The sequence below is a fragment of the Girardinichthys multiradiatus genome, chromosome 10, assembly GCF_021462225.1.
Source record: "Girardinichthys multiradiatus isolate DD_20200921_A chromosome 10, DD_fGirMul_XY1, whole genome shotgun sequence".
NCBI lineage: Eukaryota > Metazoa > Chordata > Actinopteri > Cyprinodontiformes > Goodeidae > Girardinichthys > Girardinichthys multiradiatus.
The window spans coordinates 20,962,298-20,980,916 of NC_061803.1; the positions used below are offsets into that span (position 1 = coordinate 20,962,298).

The 18,619-nt window shown below is 37.8% G+C and overlaps 2 protein-coding genes across 5 annotated transcripts in view; one reads left to right on the forward strand and one right to left on the reverse strand.

Moving 5' to 3' along the window:
- Positions 1-246: 246 nt before the first annotated feature.
- cdk5r1b (cyclin-dependent kinase 5, regulatory subunit 1b (p35)) lies at positions 247-6,915 on the forward strand. Of its 4 annotated transcripts, none has more exons than XM_047377977.1 (3): positions 247-595; positions 3,043-4,035; positions 5,508-6,915. In XM_047377977.1, the coding sequence occupies exons 2-3, from the start codon at positions 3,131-3,133 to the stop codon at positions 5,527-5,529; spliced, it is 927 nt and encodes a 308-aa protein (XP_047233933.1). In that variant the 5' UTR covers positions 247-595; positions 3,043-3,130; the 3' UTR covers positions 5,530-6,915. The 4 variants fall into 4 exon arrangements, with proteins under 4 accessions (XP_047233933.1, XP_047233934.1, XP_047233932.1 ...); XM_047377978.1 differs by having other exon boundaries at positions 247-434; XM_047377976.1 differs by having other exon boundaries at positions 248-603.
- Positions 6,916-7,994: 1,079 nt separating this feature from the next.
- Positions 7,995-18,619, reverse strand: part of myo1d (myosin 1D) — a 143,976-nt gene continuing 133,351 nt past the window's right edge. Inside the window, exon 22 of the mRNA XM_047377517.1 lies at positions 7,995-13,027. Within this exon, the coding sequence (XP_047233473.1) occupies positions 12,871-13,027 (157 nt within the window). The 3' untranslated portion in view covers positions 7,995-12,870. The remainder of the gene's footprint in view (positions 13,028-18,619) is intronic.

Consider the following 18,619-nt stretch of genomic DNA (forward strand, 5'->3'; position numbering starts at 1 on the left):
ATTATAAGTTATCCATTTTCCGTTAGTTAATGTCACAGTTAGGATTTATTTATTTATTTAATTAAGACTGTTTTATATATTCAATTAAAACGTGTAGTTACTTAATATAAATTAAGTAATTATAGATGTATTAGTTTTCATTTTTAGTTAGTTGAATAATAACTGTATGTTTATATTTATTTGTTGACTTGTGGCACTTATCCCTCGCTGGCTTTAGAAGCGTCAGTCGCAGTGCGCACCAGCAGGGGTGCCGTTTCATCGCAGAACCTGGCCCGCCGCGGTGGCCGCAGCACCGCCTTTGCGTCAACCATCACAGATCCAAACATCAGCTCGCGTAGCATCCGCATCTCGCGGCCATTGGGACCAGGAGCACATCTTCATCTGAGCATCCATTCCAGAACTGCCCAGCATCGTCTGCACACTGCCGACAACAGGCCAGTTTGTTACTCTGCCTGCATCTTTTGTGCTCTTTCTGTTTGCTCTCTTTGGATCATCTCGGATTATTTTCTTTATTGCAATTACTCTGTTCGGGATGGTTTCATATTTTTAACGCATCATTCTAAGGAGCATCATCGCATTTCAAATCATTGAGCTGGTGAGCTGGTGAGTTTGTTGTTTGCTTTTTTGACGCAATACATCCGCAGAATAAGCCTGTGGCCGCTGGTTGGGTTTAACAGATTTGTAGATTCATCTTCTTCAATAAAAGAAATGCGAAATTATTGTTTCTAATTACCAGAACATGGATATTGAATTCTAATAAACTGGGCACATTAGTGGTAAATGTATGTGCATATGTTATAGATTAACAAAGGGGGTAAAAAACATAATGTCTCCAGTTGAGAGCCACCGCCTATCGGAGCGAGAGATCTGGTTTGGTCGCGCACATTCAGCACCACGGAGAGCGCAGCATGCACGCAGCTCCTTATCTCTGCGCATTTATCCGTTCATATCAGACATAAAAAGGTGATGTTCTGGTATTTCTCTGCGCATCAGGAATTGGTGATCAGGTTGACAACATGATGATCAGCGAAGCCTGTTAGATCAACGCTGCAGTGAAGGGGGATATTATCCAATAATCAGCTTGTTTATTGGATTTTAATTGAGATGAACTACAGATGTGACCTTGGCTTGTTTGTGCCTCAATACTGCCTCAAAGTCGACCTTCACCTGTTTTTATTAAAATGGTGTTTATGGTCCGGCTGTCCATTTTAGTGCGGGGGATGGGGAGACGCATGATTCACTCTGATCCGTTCGCCATAAATCTTACACTGTAAATTATGGATTATGGATCCATTTTCAATCATCCGTGCAGTTTAAATCCACAGTCTCCCTTATCTGTATGGCTATATTTAGCATTTTCACATTCACAGTGCCTGCCTTGCATTAGTATTCACACCCCTGTGAATTTTCCACATGTTACGTTATAACAACAACATTCCATGTATTTTATTGGTATTTTATGTGATAGATCATCACAAAATTAACCATAATTGTGACGTGGAAGGAAAATGTTACATGGGTTTCAAAATAAAAATAAAAAATTGGCTTGTGTTTGTATTCAGCTCCCTTTACTTTGATACCCCCAACAACCCGCTACAACCAGCTGCATCCAGAAGTCCGCTAATTAGTAAATAAAATCCACTTTTGTGTTTAATCCAGCTGTTCTGTAAAGGCTTCAGAGGTTTTTTAGAGACCATTAGAGGACAAAAACCACCATGAAGACCAAGGAACACAGCAGACAGACCAGAGAGAAAGTTGTGGAGAAGTTTAAAGCAGGTTTAGTCTAAAAACAATATCCCAAGCTTTGAACATCTCACCAGCACTGTTCAACACATCATTTGAACATGGAAAGACTCAAATTACAGATCACCCTGAACACACCAACCCCATGGTGAAATGTGGTATTGGCAGAATCATGGTGTGGGGATGCTTCGCCCTTCATAGTGGGTGTCAAGATAAATGGAGCTAAATACTAGTAGTCCTGAAAAAAAACTGTTATAGGCTCCAAAAGACTACAGTCGGAGATACAGCGAAATAGCTTAGATGACAAGAAGAAGACAAAAAGAAGAAAAACCTTACACACTTCCATGTCCATTACAACTGTAAAACATAGCGATGGCAGCATCATGTTTTGAGAATGTAGGGACAGGGAAGTAGGTCATAGTTGTTAGGAAGATGGCTGGAACCAAACACAGGACAATCCTAGAAGAAAACATACTCAAGGCTGAAAAAACTGATACTGGAGGTTCAACTTACAGCAGGACAACAACCCTAAACATATAGCCAGAGCTACAGTCAAACAGTTTAGATCAAAGCATAGGTGTTAAATGGCCCAGTCAAAGTGTATTCCTTAATACAATTTAAAGTCTATGATGAAATCTAAAAACTGCTGTTAGCAAACACTATCCATCCAATCAGACAAAGCTTGAGGTATTGTGCAAAGAAAAATTGGTAATAATTTCAGTCTGTAGCTGTGCAAAACTGGTGGAGACATACACCAAAAGACCTGCAGCTGTAATTACAGCAAAGTATGGTTCTACAAGGAATTAATTAGTATTGTTTTTTGTTTTTTTTTCTGATTGCAACTTGCATTGGATTTTCTTATGGAAAATTTGGTTTAGTACAAATGCATGCTGCACTTTACATGGTGTTAGCTGTTAAAAAGATTTCAAAACCATGTATCATCTGCCTTTCACTTCATAATTATCAAATATTTTGTGTTGGCTCATCACATAAAATCCCAATAAAATATATTGAAGTTTGCTGTAGTACAAAATGTGAAAGTTTAAGATAAGATCATCTGCAGCAAAATGGGGGGTAGTTCATAATGCACTCATCCTCTTATTGATCCATATCAATGATCCCATTCAGCCTGAGATATAAAATCACTCTAAATACACCCATTAGAACATTATAGACCAGAGAGGTGTGATGTTATATGGAATAAACCCAATAACTGCAGAATGATTCCATAAAAATGTTTTTCTGCTCCTATAAATCTCTAGTCTAATCTTCACAAGTTATTATTTTTTTTGCTTACAGGAGGTGCAGGTTGTCCGGGTGATAGATATCCCCTCAAAGAGCTCAGACCTCTGACCCTGAAGCTCCTGGACGCCTCACAGCAGCCACCATGGGAACCGTTTTGTCTTTGTCCCCCAGCTACCGGAAGGCAGCCCTGTTTGAAGATGGCCCTGCTACTGTAGGCCACTACACGGCCGTGCAGAACAGCAAGAACGCCAAAGACAAGAACCTGAAGCGCCATTCACTCATCAACGTGCTGCCATGGAAGCGAATTGTGGCAGTGTCGGCCAAAAAGAAGAGCTCCAAAAAAGTGCAACCCAATGGCACATACCAGAACAACGTGTCCCACCTGAACAACGAGAACTTGAAGAAGTCACAGTCCTGTGCTAATCTGTCCAGCTTCACCCAAGATCAAAGCAGCCCTGCTCTCAGCAAGAGCTCCAACAACACAACATCCTCAGTCAAGAAGGCCCCCCTAACTAACTCCAATGTGGTCCCTGGGACCCCTAAGAGAGTGATCGTCCAGGCCTCCACCAGCGAGCTGCTGCGCTGCCTGGGGGAGTTCCTATGCCGGCGCTGCTACCGGCTGAAGCACCTCTCCCCCACTGACCCCGTGCTGTGGTTGCGCAGCGTGGATCGTTCCCTGCTGTTGCAGGGCTGGCAGGACCAGGGCTTCATCACGCCCGCCAACGTGGTCTTTGTCTACATGCTGTGTCGCGATGTGGTCTCCTCCGAGGTGGCCACAGAGCATGAGCTGCAGGCCGTGCTCCTCACCTGCCTCTACCTGTCCTACTCTTACATGGGTAATGAGATCTCCTACCCACTCAAGCCCTTCCTGGTGGAGAGCTCCAAGGAGACTTTCTGGGACCGATGCTTGTCCATCATCAACCTGATGAGCGCCAAGATGCTTCAGATCAACTCCGATCCCCACTACTTCACTCAGGTGTTTGCCGACCTGAAGAACGAGAGCCAGAAGGAGGAGGAGAGGAGCCGTCTGCTCATTGGCCTGGACCGGTGAGGGGATGCTGGGGGGAGAGAAGGGTTGAGGGAATCATGGGAAGGTTAACTCCAGTCTGGCATTTTGACACTTTTTAAAGATTATCAATGATGCTATTTATTCACTACTGTCCAAACTGCCGAGTAGCCACGTTACTGAGGGAGTGTTTCATATTTGTATACAGCAGTTTTGAAATTTGATTCAGTATTTGTATATATTTAAAGGATAACAATGCTCCTTAGGTACAGTGCTTTTTGGTTGCAAATGTCAGGGCCAAAATCTATCCCGCAAAGGATGTAAACCCATGAATAAAAGCATTTTTAAGACTATTATACAGGCTTATAGACAAATCATTCCTTGATTCTTCATATTTTGCTTTCTTCTAAACTCTCAGTGGTCTTAATCAATAGTTTAGACTTTCCCAAGGTCTTTCGAAAATGCAGTGTTTATGCCAACATGCAAAACATTATGTGGCGGAAAACTAACATTGCACATCTTGCTGAACCCACTATTACCATGGTGAAACACAGCAGTGGCAGCAACATGCTGTGGGGATGCTTTTCTTCAGCATTGATAGTCAAGATGGTCAGAGTTGATGGGAAGGTGGATGGAGCTAAATGCAGGACCATCCTGCAAGAGCTGAAGGCTGCAGAAGATCTAAGACTGGGCTGGCAGTTCACCTTCCACTACGACAACGACCCAAAACATAAACAAGCAGAGACACAATGGAATGGTTTGTAATCTGTAGCAAGACTTGAAAATTGATGCTCAAGTTTTTTTTAGTTTTTTTTTTTTACCTAGGATGCTTTATTACCCACTTTTAGTGCAGTACCTGAACGATTACTTACATTAGAGCACTTCTAAACTCAGTGTTTAGTGTGTACACCTAATGACTTGAATTAAGTCTTGACGCTCTTTGTTACCTGCACTCAGTTTGAAAAATACCAAAAAATGCCCAGTGAGACAGAGAGAAAAAAGTAGTTCTACACAAAAAAAATGAGCTGTTAAACCTCAGCTTAAGATGATGCATGTTCTTCAGCTCAAACTGAAGGACATGCATCAAGTCTCAAAGACATGACTTCTAGGTACTGGTCCAGGATTTCTTACAATTGTCAATTTCCCTCATATTTTTAAGTACACACTACACAATTTTCTAAGAGAAGCTTTGAAAGACCTTCAGAAAGTCTGAAGAACTTTAAATTATCAGACAGTTTGAATTCTTGGAGGCAAAATTTAAAGAAATTAGAGATGATTTATATACACTGTATATACATTAAAATGTCAGATTTGGGTGAATACTTTACCAACTGTTAGATTAACTTTAATTATATAAAATACCAAACAAATAGGATAAAATGACAAAAAAAACAAAAAAAAAACGTACTGTAAAAGGAAGCTGCAGCATTGAATGTGGACAGAACTGAAGCTGCAGCAGCCCACCAGTGACCTTCTGACTGTTTGACAATGTGATGTGCACTGCCTACTGCAGGAGGGTGAGAGCCATCGCCTGACTGGCTTTCTTCATGCTCCATGGATGAACAGGCATCCCCAGCTGCCTCTCTGGAACATCCCTTCCACTGACACCGACACGGACGTTTTTCTTTTTTGCTGTGATGCATATCTGACCATCAGAGGACAGAAATGGCTCGATCCAATTGGAGTTGGATTCAGAGTTTTGTTTTTTGGGGTAGGGGGGCTCTACAATCGGATGAACCGGACCAGATGGACAGTCAGCTCTGCTCTGTTGAACTTTTAATAAAAAAGCAAAATAATAAAAAAAAACAAAAAACTGGATAATGAATATTGTGTGTTCAGAAAGACTTTATTCAAAAAAAGGAAAACAGGATCATGGATGTTTTGCTCCATGGAGGCTTATTTATTGCTTTGATCTCCAACAAGTTTTCTTTTCTACTTAGAAATGTAATATTTTGCACGTGTGCCATGCAATTTTATGAAGCCCCCAGGAGTTGTTATCATTATGGTTATTATGTTTTTGCTTTTTACTTGATTTGCAAACCGACTGCGTCTGCATTAGAGAATGCTGTGAACAAAGTGACACTAGTTTTATTTATTTCTGCTTGCTAAAATAGGCTATTTATTTACCAGGGAAAACATTTCTATTTGTACTTTTTTGTCTACTGGTTGTGTTGCAACCTCTCTTGTGCTCATGCTTCGGTGTTAAAAATATTTTTACAGTGCCATATCATTAATGATACTTACACCGACATCTAACTTACTGTCGTTTAGGTATTTATCCTTTTCTGCACATTGAGTGATTAGAAAGGGAAGGGAAGGACATAAAGGAGGGGTTGTTGGTGCTTATTCTTTGTGGGAATGAAGATTGAGCTGTTTTGTTCATGCTGTGGGCCTATTCATCAAAACCACTGTTTAATCTGACCATCACTTGGAAGCCACAATGTTACCCTGTCAAAACAACACGACTCTGACCTTTTTTAACTTTAAGAAACCCAACTTTATGTCCCACATATCAGAAACAGAAAAATGCTTTAATAACTCTAGAAAAGCACAGCTTATATACCTGAAGAGGATCTACTGAAAACATAAGAGAGTAGGCTACACGTTTCCGAATAGGAATCCTTTTTTTCTCTGTTTTAACTCTTCTGTAAATCGGGGGTAAAAAGGATGAATGGACTACTGGTCGGACAGGAAATAAAAGAGAACGTAGCGTTAAAAAGTCCTCAAATAGAGAATTAAAATCATTTCCCCACTCAACTTAAAATGTGACATGTTTCTTCACTTACATTGCTCCCTAATTGTGTATAAGCTTATACACCATGACAAAAGACAAAATTGATAGCTAAATTATTTCTGTCAGATTCTTTTCTGTATCTTGTTGTTTGTAGATAAAAACAGTGATTAAAAACTTCAAAAAGATATGCTCAGTGAGCTGCATGTGTGTTTGTGTGTGAGAGAGAATGAGCGAATGAGTGTGTGCAAACGACAGCATTTTATTTGTGCAGAAGAATGTGTTGTTTTCTTAGAGGGATAAAAGGCAAACAGCAAACATACGCAGTGGTACCAGACCTTGGTGGGATGAAGGTGTACATGCTGTTCAATAGTCACTTTCTTTTTTTTTTTTTTTTATAAAAGACAAAAAAAGTAGTTGCTGTAATTTAAACTTTTTTTTAGTATGTTTCTGCTTATTTTAATTTATTTTTGTACTGTGATCGAAAAATAAAATGCACTGATCGTTCAAGTTTGACTTTTGTAATTTCTTTTAACATCACATACACTTTCTCCACCCAGCTTTCTTCTTTTTGCTCAAATATTTTAAGTTAGCCAACTTATTTTGATATCAAAGATAAGCTAAATAAATACAAAATACACTTCTTAACTGATGATTTAATTTACTAAGGGAAACAAACCTTCATTAGTCGATGTGCTCTAGAAGTAATATTGGTAGGCCAGCCATTCCAGGGAAGGTTCAGCACGGTTTCATGTTTTCTCCCTTTATGGATAATTGCTCTTACGTTGGTGTAGTGGAGCCCCAACTCCTAAATAACTGTGTCCCTTTCCAGACTGATTTGACATTGTTTCCCATCTGTTCAGGTTCTATTCAAGTGGTTTTTTTTTATTCCACAGGCCTGGCAGTCATAATACCTGGTTGTGAAACTGAACTCGGTTTTTGTTAGATGGTTGTCAAAATATTTTGTTCTACTCCTTGAAATAAAAACTTACTTAAACCATAAATTTTGATTATCTTTATAAAATTTCTATTTAACCACCAGCATCTTCTTTAGTCATTTCACTGAAAGGAATCAGCCATCCCACACATGACCATTCATCAGTTAGTGGTTTATAGACCCCTGCTGAGTTGCTCCCTGCCAACTGTTGGGGTTTTTGCCATCTCCTGGTGAAACAGCTGTTTTTGAGGGGATTAAAGTTGGGCTCTTTTACATTATCAGTATCAAGCTTTGCATTGGAAATAGGCTACAGACACACACTCAAAAGCAGGTACTGAAGCAAATACATTTATTAATAAATTGATTAATGCAACACTTATTTATCATTGTGGAACATCATAAACAGCTGAACCTGAATCATACAAAAAACTATATGCACAACACAGAATTACAGCATTTCCCTTTAGTTTTACTTTCGATATTATCCATTTTTTATATGTGTAGTATGGAATCAATACAAAATATAAAACCTAATATAAAATTAGGCACATATTGAAGAAAAGGTGCAAACACAGATTTAATTTAAAGACACTGAGAGCAGAAATTACAAAAAGAACATATAATCAATTACAAATTGGCCAACATGGATAGGGATGATAACAGAGCTGTGTTAGATGAGGCTGGGGAGAAAAACACTAAAAACCCTTGATTACAGTAAGGACATAATGGCACAAAAGCTGTCATTTATATGTTGACACATGTAAAGGGATGAATAGAAATAAGATGTTTTTTTTTTAAAACTTTTTTATTTAAATATCAACAGAATGTCAAAAATATGAAAATAATTATTTGTTTTCCACACCAAAAATAAATCAAAGAAAAATAAATCTGTAGACGATGCATATTTTTTCCTCAGCCTTCAGATAGTGATGTATTGTATGAATTGTAATGCAAGGTTTTTTTTTTAAAGAAACTATGTTGGGTAATCAGTATAACTTGGAGAGTTTCTTGCACAGATTTTGCCACAGATCAGCAATGGAGGTTAGAAAGTGCAGATGCAAAAACTTCACTGCTTTTCACTTGCTGTAATGGCAGCAGAGAATGATATAACCATTCCAGTCTACAGCTTGTGACAGCTTAGGTGATATTTTTTGGAACTTTTAAGCCTGAGCGTCAGTGACTATAAAAAAGTGTAACTTACAGTTTTGAGTATTTTAGGTATTATATTTAATAATTTTCAAAAGAGCCTTTGATCAGTTATAATTTGCTTCCATTTCTTTTTTTTTTTTACTTTTTTGTCTTTTCTAAAAGTGGTTTTGATCATTATTTCTTGGGGGTTTTCTAATGTCTTTCAATAGTTTTCTCTGGCCTTTGGCTGCTTTTTGCTAATTTTCTGTCTAGTTCTTGTACCAGACAATGCCTGCATATCACTCTGTGTGCTTAAAAATAAGAAAGTGGACAAGTAAGAAACAAAAGATGTCATGTGAGGCAAAAAAGGAAAAAAATATTTACAGAAGAAGAACAGTAGGTAGAAAATCAGATCTTGAACATCTGACATAGGTCCCTCCTGTATCATCCTTTAGTTGATCGACTGTATGCCAAGTTTTGAGCCAATAGTTGTTGGATTCATCATGTCAGGGAAAATGTATTTTCTACTAAAACCTTTACCCTTCAGTGTTTTTCATAAATTAAGGACAAGAAATTGGAACAAATTGTGTTTTGTGACAAGATGCTATCAACAGAGTGCCTAAAAGATAACATTGTCAATGAATAAACAGCAAACATTCAAAGCAAAACCATTATAAGACCTTTAAAATGCCTCAAGAACTACTGAATAAGACCATGTGGAAGAATTGCAACAAAGTCTGGCTCATGGAAAGCAAAATATCACGTTTGCACAGTACGGTACAGTGTTTTGGTGCACTGGAGGCTCTACATATTTCCAAATAAGAATGTGTGCTTTAGGGCTGCACAATAACAGAAAAAACATGTCACTTGATACTATAGATGAATGTTAATGAAGACATGACTAGTGATAAATAATGAAATATGTAGATCTACAGTTTTCTGCTTTAGCTTAATTGCAAAATAGACTTCAGATAGTGAGCAGTCTATCCAAATACTGGAAATAACCTAATTAGCAGTTTCTGCTATATTTAACAAAACATAATCAAATAGATGTACACTAACCTAATATTTACTGCAATCCAAGCAGTTCTCTATGATGTTGATAATACGATAATAAATTTAAGAAATACTGCGCAGCCTGGAGAGAAGGGCTGAAGTAAGAAATTACACAAAATCCATCCTAATGATGAGCAGAGAAGAGGGAAAGAGGAAAACCCTGTGGGAGATTATCATGCTGTGGGACAAGCAGAGCTTCACTGTTATAGTTCACACAGACACAGAAAGACACTCCTTTGAAGACTAACAAAACCTACACCACTTCCCTGATTCAAACCAAATACAACAAACAGTTCTTTCCTGTCTAAAACACATACAGTTAGGTGACTGTGCTGGCAGGGCCTTAAAAACCACCAAAGTTCTCTTTGCTGTGAATAAAGCCTTTAGTCTAGAGTGAACATAAAGGGAAGTTTTGATTTTGCAGTCAATCATCAAACAACAGTTGGTGTCTTTTGCTTGATTTTATAATTTTTGCAATTCCAATGAAAACATCCAGCAACATGTTTAATTCTCGTACACCATGCTGTGTGGACTTTGTAAGCAACAGATTGAGTTTGGGCAGACATTCCCTCTTGTTCAAGTAAACAGCTGAGGAAATAAAAATTTCTGTAAATGTTGGAACTTTTCTTTAACTTTCAAAAATCATTAGTAAAAGGACTGACAAAGTTTCAGGGACTGCACATGCTAACAATATCTTCTTTTTTTATTTTGTTATATTTAGGATTACATAAGGTAGGCTACTGATGTCAGTAAGAAAAAAAAGCAAATCTGCATAATAGGATTGCTTTTAAATTCAATAAAATAATCTGCCTCACACGATTAACAGACTCTTCTAAACTACAATAATGAAAAGAAATCAAATCAACCTTTTTAGTCCATCAATGTAAAACACAGAAAATACAGAAATGAAGAAAAAACCTCAAAATGATTAGGCTATAGCTGACAAGTAGCAAAAACATATTTTAAGACCAGAATTTCTGCTTTTTCTGTTCAACCTATTAATACAATTTAATATCATATTAGACTAAATGAAGGAAAAAAGTTTAAGAAAATGCAAGGGATATTTCTATGTTATATTACAATAATGGTTTTCGAGTTGGCTAGTACCTTAGTATTTATTTTGCTATCTAATTATTTAGTGGTTAGCTAATTAGCATGCACATAAGCAGCTAGCTTTTTAGCTAATGTGGTAGTGGTTAGCTTGTCAGTTAGCATGTTAGCAGTTAGCTTGATAGCTAGCCAGTTTAAGCCAGAACAAAACAGTTCTGTAGAAACTAATACTTTAATGAGAGCTCTAGAACAATGACTAGAACAATTTTACGTGAAAACGGTTTTGCAAGTATAAAGAGCAGTAATAAATATTTATTCTCGATGATTGGGTTATGACATTTTGAGCCTAAAATCTTGTCTGTTTAATCTAAGAATGGATTTAATTATTGTTGCCAATGAGTAGGTTAGTATGACCCGTAAATGGCTCGGCAATTTTAACTGGCATCACCAATCTGCAAACTGTGGATGTCTCATGATTTTAATGGTTATATTCTTTGCACTGTATGCTTCTTATTTCACTCATTAGATGTACAATGAAACCCACATCCTAAAACATGACATTTTTGTTTTCTGACATTCAGTGCTGACAGATTATTTTGCAAAAACAGAGAGAAACACATTATGTAATTGGCTAACACTAGAAGAAAATGGCTTTAACACAACTGACATCTTGTGGGAAAACAAACCAAACTGAAATAATGTGTCTTGTGTTACTTGGGTTTCCAAAAAGAAAAGTACATCACCAAAAGCTGACCGATACAAAGTACTGTCCAAATGTGTCCAACTCTGTCTCAATGGTCTACAACTTGAACTGTGAGCTACTGGGAAACTGAAATAGTTAGAAAAGATTTAATAAAAAAAAGAAAAGAAAAGATAACCTGCATCTTTAGTCACACTTAAACATGATCTCCACCATAGTTTTGTCTTGCTTGAGAACCACTGCAAGTCATTATGCCCTTCACTAAACACAAAGGCAGAAAATTAAACTTTGTTTAGAAGCTTAAGTTGACAAGGGATTATACAGTTGGCAAGCAACACTGAAGCAAACCAAATCATTGAGTTTTATAGTTACACAGAATATGAACTGAAAATAGCTTATAAAAAAAATCTTATAATTTGGTTAATTTGCTACTTGATATTCAGTTTTTGCCAAGCATTACTTATAAAATAGATTTCCTGATCTTTATTGTATTAAAGTGTTAGAAAACAATATTTGCATAGATAACAACAGATGGATTGTTAGATTTTAACACATATACATATGCTTTATATAGCAGGATTGTTTTGTTAAGAATGTGCTCAACACATTCTACCAAACAACCTGTGATGAAAACCATAATAATTTGTCATTGAGACTTTGCCCCTGTTTCATGATTCACCCGTAAACATTTAAGTAAAACAGACATCCCAGGTTCTTCATTATCTCCTTTATGTAGGTAACGTCTTTGATTTTATTAGTATTATAAATTTAAAACATAAATTAAACAAATTAAAGCAGATATGACCAACAATCTTCTTCGTTTTCAAGGGTTCCGGTTTTGGCCGACCCTAACACATGGTGCTTCAGAGATTATAAATTCCTGTAAAACCTTTGGATTTTGCAGCTATTATGCAACAACGGTGATCCTGAGAACAGCTCTCAAATAATCTGTTCTCACCTTGACTAACACTAATCAGTATGCAATGAACTAAATATTGCACAAAGCAAATAAACTCAAATACAGATTTTAAACAAAGCAAAAGTTCCCCTTTGGTAAATAATAAGTGCATATTCTTTTAAATCTGTTCAACTGATAATGCCTTTTTCAATAACGCTGCAACCAAATAAGGACAAATTTGGCTTATTTAAAATATCAGTCCAGCAGTAGAGCTATTTTGTCACATCAGCAGCAACTCTGCAAATCAAAAACAATCTTCATTACAATCTTGGAATAGTTTAAAATTAGTTATTACACTTTCTTCTTTTGGCCCGTTTTAGTTTCCAGGAACAGCCAGAATGTAACCGGCTCTGCTCTTGGTGAAGTCCGGATGTGACTGGTTGATCTTTGGCTCGACAACGACCGTGCACTTTCGTCCGTTCATGCTGCACTGGATAGGGCTTGCAATGTTCACCTGCAACCTCCTCTTCTCACTATGAAAAGAACAGTAAATGGGAACATAAAGTCATCAAGCATCGGAAGAAAAAAAGTCTGAACAGAAAAAAAAGATTAAATATTTTAAAGGCAAAAACATCACAAAATAAATATTCCAAGATGGGCAACTCCAGTCATCATGGAAAGGTAGCCTGTAAGTTTTAGATGTGTTACTTGTAGTCTTCACCCATTCTCACTATAATCATACACATAGAGCTCATATAAGTTGCCAAATTATGGCTCAGTTATAGTTTCCCATCTTTTGTCTTGCTCTTATCTGTGAGCGGGTCACGAAAATAAAAAGCCCTGAAAAGAAATTTAGAAACCTATCTCTCCAAAAGGACTCTCCACATCCTTCAAGGTTATCCGATGGAATTTGTGATTAGGTTGCACCTCCCTAGTAACATTCTGAACCCCTTTTGCTTTCAGAACTATCTTAATTCTTCATGGCGTACATTTTACCAGGTGTCAGAAATATTCCTCACAGATTTCAGTCCATATTGATATGAAAGCATAAAACAGTTGCTACAGATTTGTCAGCTCTGCATTCATGAGGAGAATCTCCCATTCCAATACATCCCAAAATGTTAATAATAATAATAAATGTTATTTGTATAGCGATTTTCAAGGAACCCAAAGCCACTTTACAGAGGTACAACAATAAAAACCAAACAGTAAAATGTAACATTAAAATGCATATGCTCCACTAGACTGAGGTGCTCCAATGGACTCCACTGGACAAAGGTGCTCCACTGGACTGAGATCTGATGACTGTGGAGACCACTGGAGTACAATGAACTCATTGTCATGTTTAGGAAACCAGTTTGATATTATTTGAGCTTTATGACATGGTGCTTTATCCTGATGGATGATGCAAGAGTTCTGGGTCTGCCCATATAATGTACCAGAAGCATCCAAAAAGTCTTCAAATTAAATGTCCAAACCACATCAACTGACACATTTGGATGCAACACAGCAGCAGATTTAACTATGCTATTCAACCCTCAGCCTATCCTTAAAGCAGAGCCGGGCCAACCCATGAAGCTCATTTCAACCGCTTGTATGAAAGATCTCATTTTTTCATGTTTCCATGTATCCATTCATCCATGTATCATAACCATTCTTGTAGGTTGATATGTAAATGGTTCAGTAAATCCACAGTTTTGCCTCTCAGCCCAGTTGTTTCATTACCCATAGAGATTGAAGTAATTACCTTAGTAGTTTAGCTGAAGCCTAGAACTTTTCACTTATCTCCAATTCCATTCTAGTATTACTCAGGAACAAAACACCAAGATACGTGAGCTTCTCCGCTTTAGGCTAATATTGGCCACCAACCTGGAGGAAGCATTCCACCTTTCTCTGGTTGAGAACATTGACTCAGACTTTGAGGAGCCTACCTTTGTCCCAGCTATTTTACACTCCTGCAAACAGCTGATGTACATACTGAAGGGCAAAGACCTGAAGATGCAACAAAACCACATCATCTGCAAAATGCAAATAGGAGACCCTTAGGTTCCCAAATCAGACATTCCCTTCTCCACGACTACACATTGAAATCCTGTCTGTAAACACAACAAACATTATCAGGCAAATCTGCGGCCTGAGTCTAACTGGCACAAGAAACAAGAAACTTTTTCTGCTGAGAGGGCTATTGCCTTGGTTACACACAGACCAGACAATCAGTAAAAAAGGATCTTGGTACCCCATGCTTACAAAAGCCTTCTCTAGATTCCTAAAACACATGTGACCTAGAGAATCAAAGTACAGTAACCTCCATAATTCCAGGGTTTCCCAAACGGATAATTGGAGGACCCTCTCCAACACCAAGGATCAAACCTTTCCAGTGGAGGCTGAGAAAGGGATCCTTAGGCATTTCTATGTATTCTTAACTCCATCTGGAAACTCCTCAAGCATGGTCTCAGGGCCATTTTATTCCCTAAAACTGCCCATATCTCTCTTCTGCACTTGAAAAAAACAAACAAAAAAGAAGTAAAAGGCCAAAATAATAATAAAAAAACAAATCTAATAACTAAAATGTATAAAACAAAGTAAAATTCTATTTTTTATTTAGGTTTTTTTTCTAATAGTTTCTGCTGCATTATGTAATAATTACCACATTTTGCAGTGGCTTTTACAAAATGCGGTGATTGCTTGTTTTAATGACAACATAATAATGTGACACATTATGCAGTAAATGATCACAACCTTTGTTAGGTCAGCTTCTTATAGACAAATCATCCTACAAGCGATCACATTTTCAGCACCACGGAGAGCGTAGTCTTTGAAACCCCAACATCGGCCAGTGACTTGTTGTCTTGGAACCTGCAAAAATGCGGCCTAAATAATAAGTAATGGCTGTACTTCATATATGAAGCTTAATTCTCTATCAGTAACAAAAACATAAACAAAAAAGAAAGAGATAGATAGATAAAGATAGAAAGAGAGAGAATTTTGACCAAAGAGAATGTAAAACTCCTATCAGCTGAGTGAAAGGCGGTATGTACTCTGGCACTTTTTAATGTTTTGAGTTTTTAGATCAAATGCTTCTGTCATTTAATGTAAAGAGAAAAATACTCATTTTTTTACAGCTTGGGTTGCTATTGTTCTGATAGTCCATGCATTTAAAAAATGGTGTTTACATGTCTTGATGTTCCTGCCCTGAACGACCTGTAGGTCAATACAGAGGGATCAGGCAATGAAGCTGAATAAACGACTAAATGATCAAAAGTTTGGCATTTATGGAACAAAGTTTCAAAGAATTAAATGTCTAGTATTCATAACGTGACAGTTATTAAATGTAATAGGATTAAGATGAACAAGAATACTGTTCAGAATGAAAGAGCAGAAATATTTCCCTATATGTTTGGGGAATGTGCCAAGAACATTTCAAAAGACTACAAGAAAGTCTGACCCCTTGGAGGTCAAGTAGAAAGACATGAGGAAAGAAAGAAAGAATTTATCAATGTACTCTAACTGATATGCCAAAAACTACTTGAACTTGATGAAACAATCAGGGAAGTAACAAGGACTCTGGTTTTATCAGAAGATGCAGGATGCAGGAAACTTTAAAAATGAAAATGAATGTCAATAAAGATTTAGCGAGTTATTAGACACATCTTATCATCCACCTCAAAAGAGATTCTAACAACATATCTTGTTTAAAAAGAATACATGTGGGTGTATATAAGAGCATTTAATCAAAGGGTGCATGATTGTGTGAGACAGAATAACAGTATTTATGAAGGATTACAAGGCTGAATCCTTACAGTGTTGTAGACACGGTGTCTGTGCATGTTTGAAAATAGAGGCTTGAAGATAAGTGGAGAAAAAATGCAGGAGAGTGTTTTGAACAAATCTTAATTATCAAAGAAAGAGATCAATGATCTTCACTCAATCAGATTTCAATAATAACCTTGCAAGGTGAGAACAGCGTGCAGCACCAGACGTGTTCGAAAGGTGTACAGCAACTGTTCTGACTAGACAAAGAAAAACAACCATCTTATACCAGCATTCCAATATAACTTACTTAAGGCTTGGACCACTTCAGGGGGAACAGAGGTAAGACCTCTTTTAATTCTTCGCCAGGAATGTTGACTACAGAATCTAAACCCTGCACAGAGAGACATATTTATCTCAGCCCTGGAACCGTCTGAGACAAAACAGAAATGAGTACTTTGAACCCTGACATGAATTAGGCCTGCAGCTGAAAGAACAGGGAGTGAATACTTTTTATCAGGCCATGCAGAGTCATAAACTAATGCTATTTTCAAAATTTTAATCAGCAAGAGCTGTTGAAAGAATTATCCATTGTGTGTTTCTGGCCCAGAGAGGACCAGCGACTGGGCTTTTAGAGGCTGTCAGATCCAGTTAGACATTCTCTACGTGAACTAGGGCTTTGCCTCATTTGCTCTTAAACATGATCGATGGAGGGACTCAACCAGTGAGAATAAAATCGCTAGGATTTGTGGAGCTGCTGAGGGAGACAGAAATGTGAGATAATGTTAATGTGACAGAGACTGAGAAGATGACTGTGTGATGATTGCTCTCTGTTGGAGAAGGAGTGGGAGGAGAAAGGGATTTAAATAAAAAGCTGCTGGGACTGGAGGGCTGAAAACATGATAAATAAATATGCATCAGATTTCGTTCGGTTAAATGTCTGTTCTGACACACTTTCCTGGTGACACAGTTGCTAATCGCGTAAAACTCATCTCGTTCTCTGCCCCTTTAATTTAAAGTCTAGGTTTTGGTTAGGGGTCTTCTGGAGCTGACTTGTTGCACAACAACATTATAAACAAGAAGAAAAAATAAGGTTTGTGCTGCCCATGCTGCACTCCTCTGCAGAGCATGTACAGCTTGGCTTATTCAAGGGTGGAAAACCTCAGGGTAGCGCCGATGCTGGTTTCCATGGCAACCCCCCATGAACCCAACTCCCCCATCTGTCATGGCTGCCAGCCAGCCAACGGTGCTGTTTGCGTGAGTGCGCTGCGATCTGTCTGTTCCTCTGTGCATCTCTGATCTCGATCCGTCTCCGTCTCGCTGTGCTGCTGGAATGCCAGAGGAAATGCTGGGCTGAGCTTCACATCAATGGCAAAACACACTGAAATGTTGCCTTTAAAACCATTTCAAAGCCAGATGGCTGACACATCTCTAATCCAAAATGAACAAAGACCAGTTTTAAAGAAATGGTGCTAAACACTTTGTCTCTAAAAAGAAAGGAAACATATTTAGTTTTCAATTCAACGCCTGGCCTTTCCTACATGGAGCTGGCTCAAGCCAGCCGGGCCCCCGAGGGCAGACTTGGTCCATCATTGGATGGCCTTTCTGACTGGAAAATCAATTATTTCGTTTACTCCAAACCCCTGCCCCCCATCCATTGCATGTGTCCGTCTTTGCCCTTCAAGCCATGTGAGTGCAGGATCACTTTTTTCCCAAAGGAATCTCCTCTTTGTGTGGACAGAAAGAGGCTGGAGAGAGAGGAGTGAGAGAAAATTGCAAGAAAAGAAAAACTGAATACCAAGGCTCAATGTCACTTCACCCTTCATGCCTTATTCTTGGTCCAACAACCATTTCAAGGTGTAGTTTCATGCAAAAAAGGGGTGGGGGTATTCATTCTGATGTAGCATCATTATTATTAAAGTTATTTTTGTAGGTCATCAGGACACTTCAAGTGTGTTTAAAGTTTGTACAAACAGGTGCATATCAATAAATTAAAATATGGAAAAGGTAACTGATCTCAGTGATTAAATTTAAATAGTGAAACTCAAATTTCACAGATTCATTAAATAGAGAGTTATACTTTTCAAGTGTTTATTTCTCTTTATTTTGGTGGATATGGCTTACAGTTAAAGATCCAAAATTCAGTTTCTCAGAAAATTAGAATGTAAGATTAGACCAATGAAAAAGGATTTAAAACAGAAATGTGGGCAAACTGAAAAGTAAACCAATGTACTGTACAGTGTGTACTCTCACCCAATGAGCAATACACCCGGCTTCAATGTTAAATCTATACATAGAGCTAATTTAGACGATTCCATGTTGCATATATTCATAGCTGTGATTTACACACATACATATATATTTAATCTAGGTTT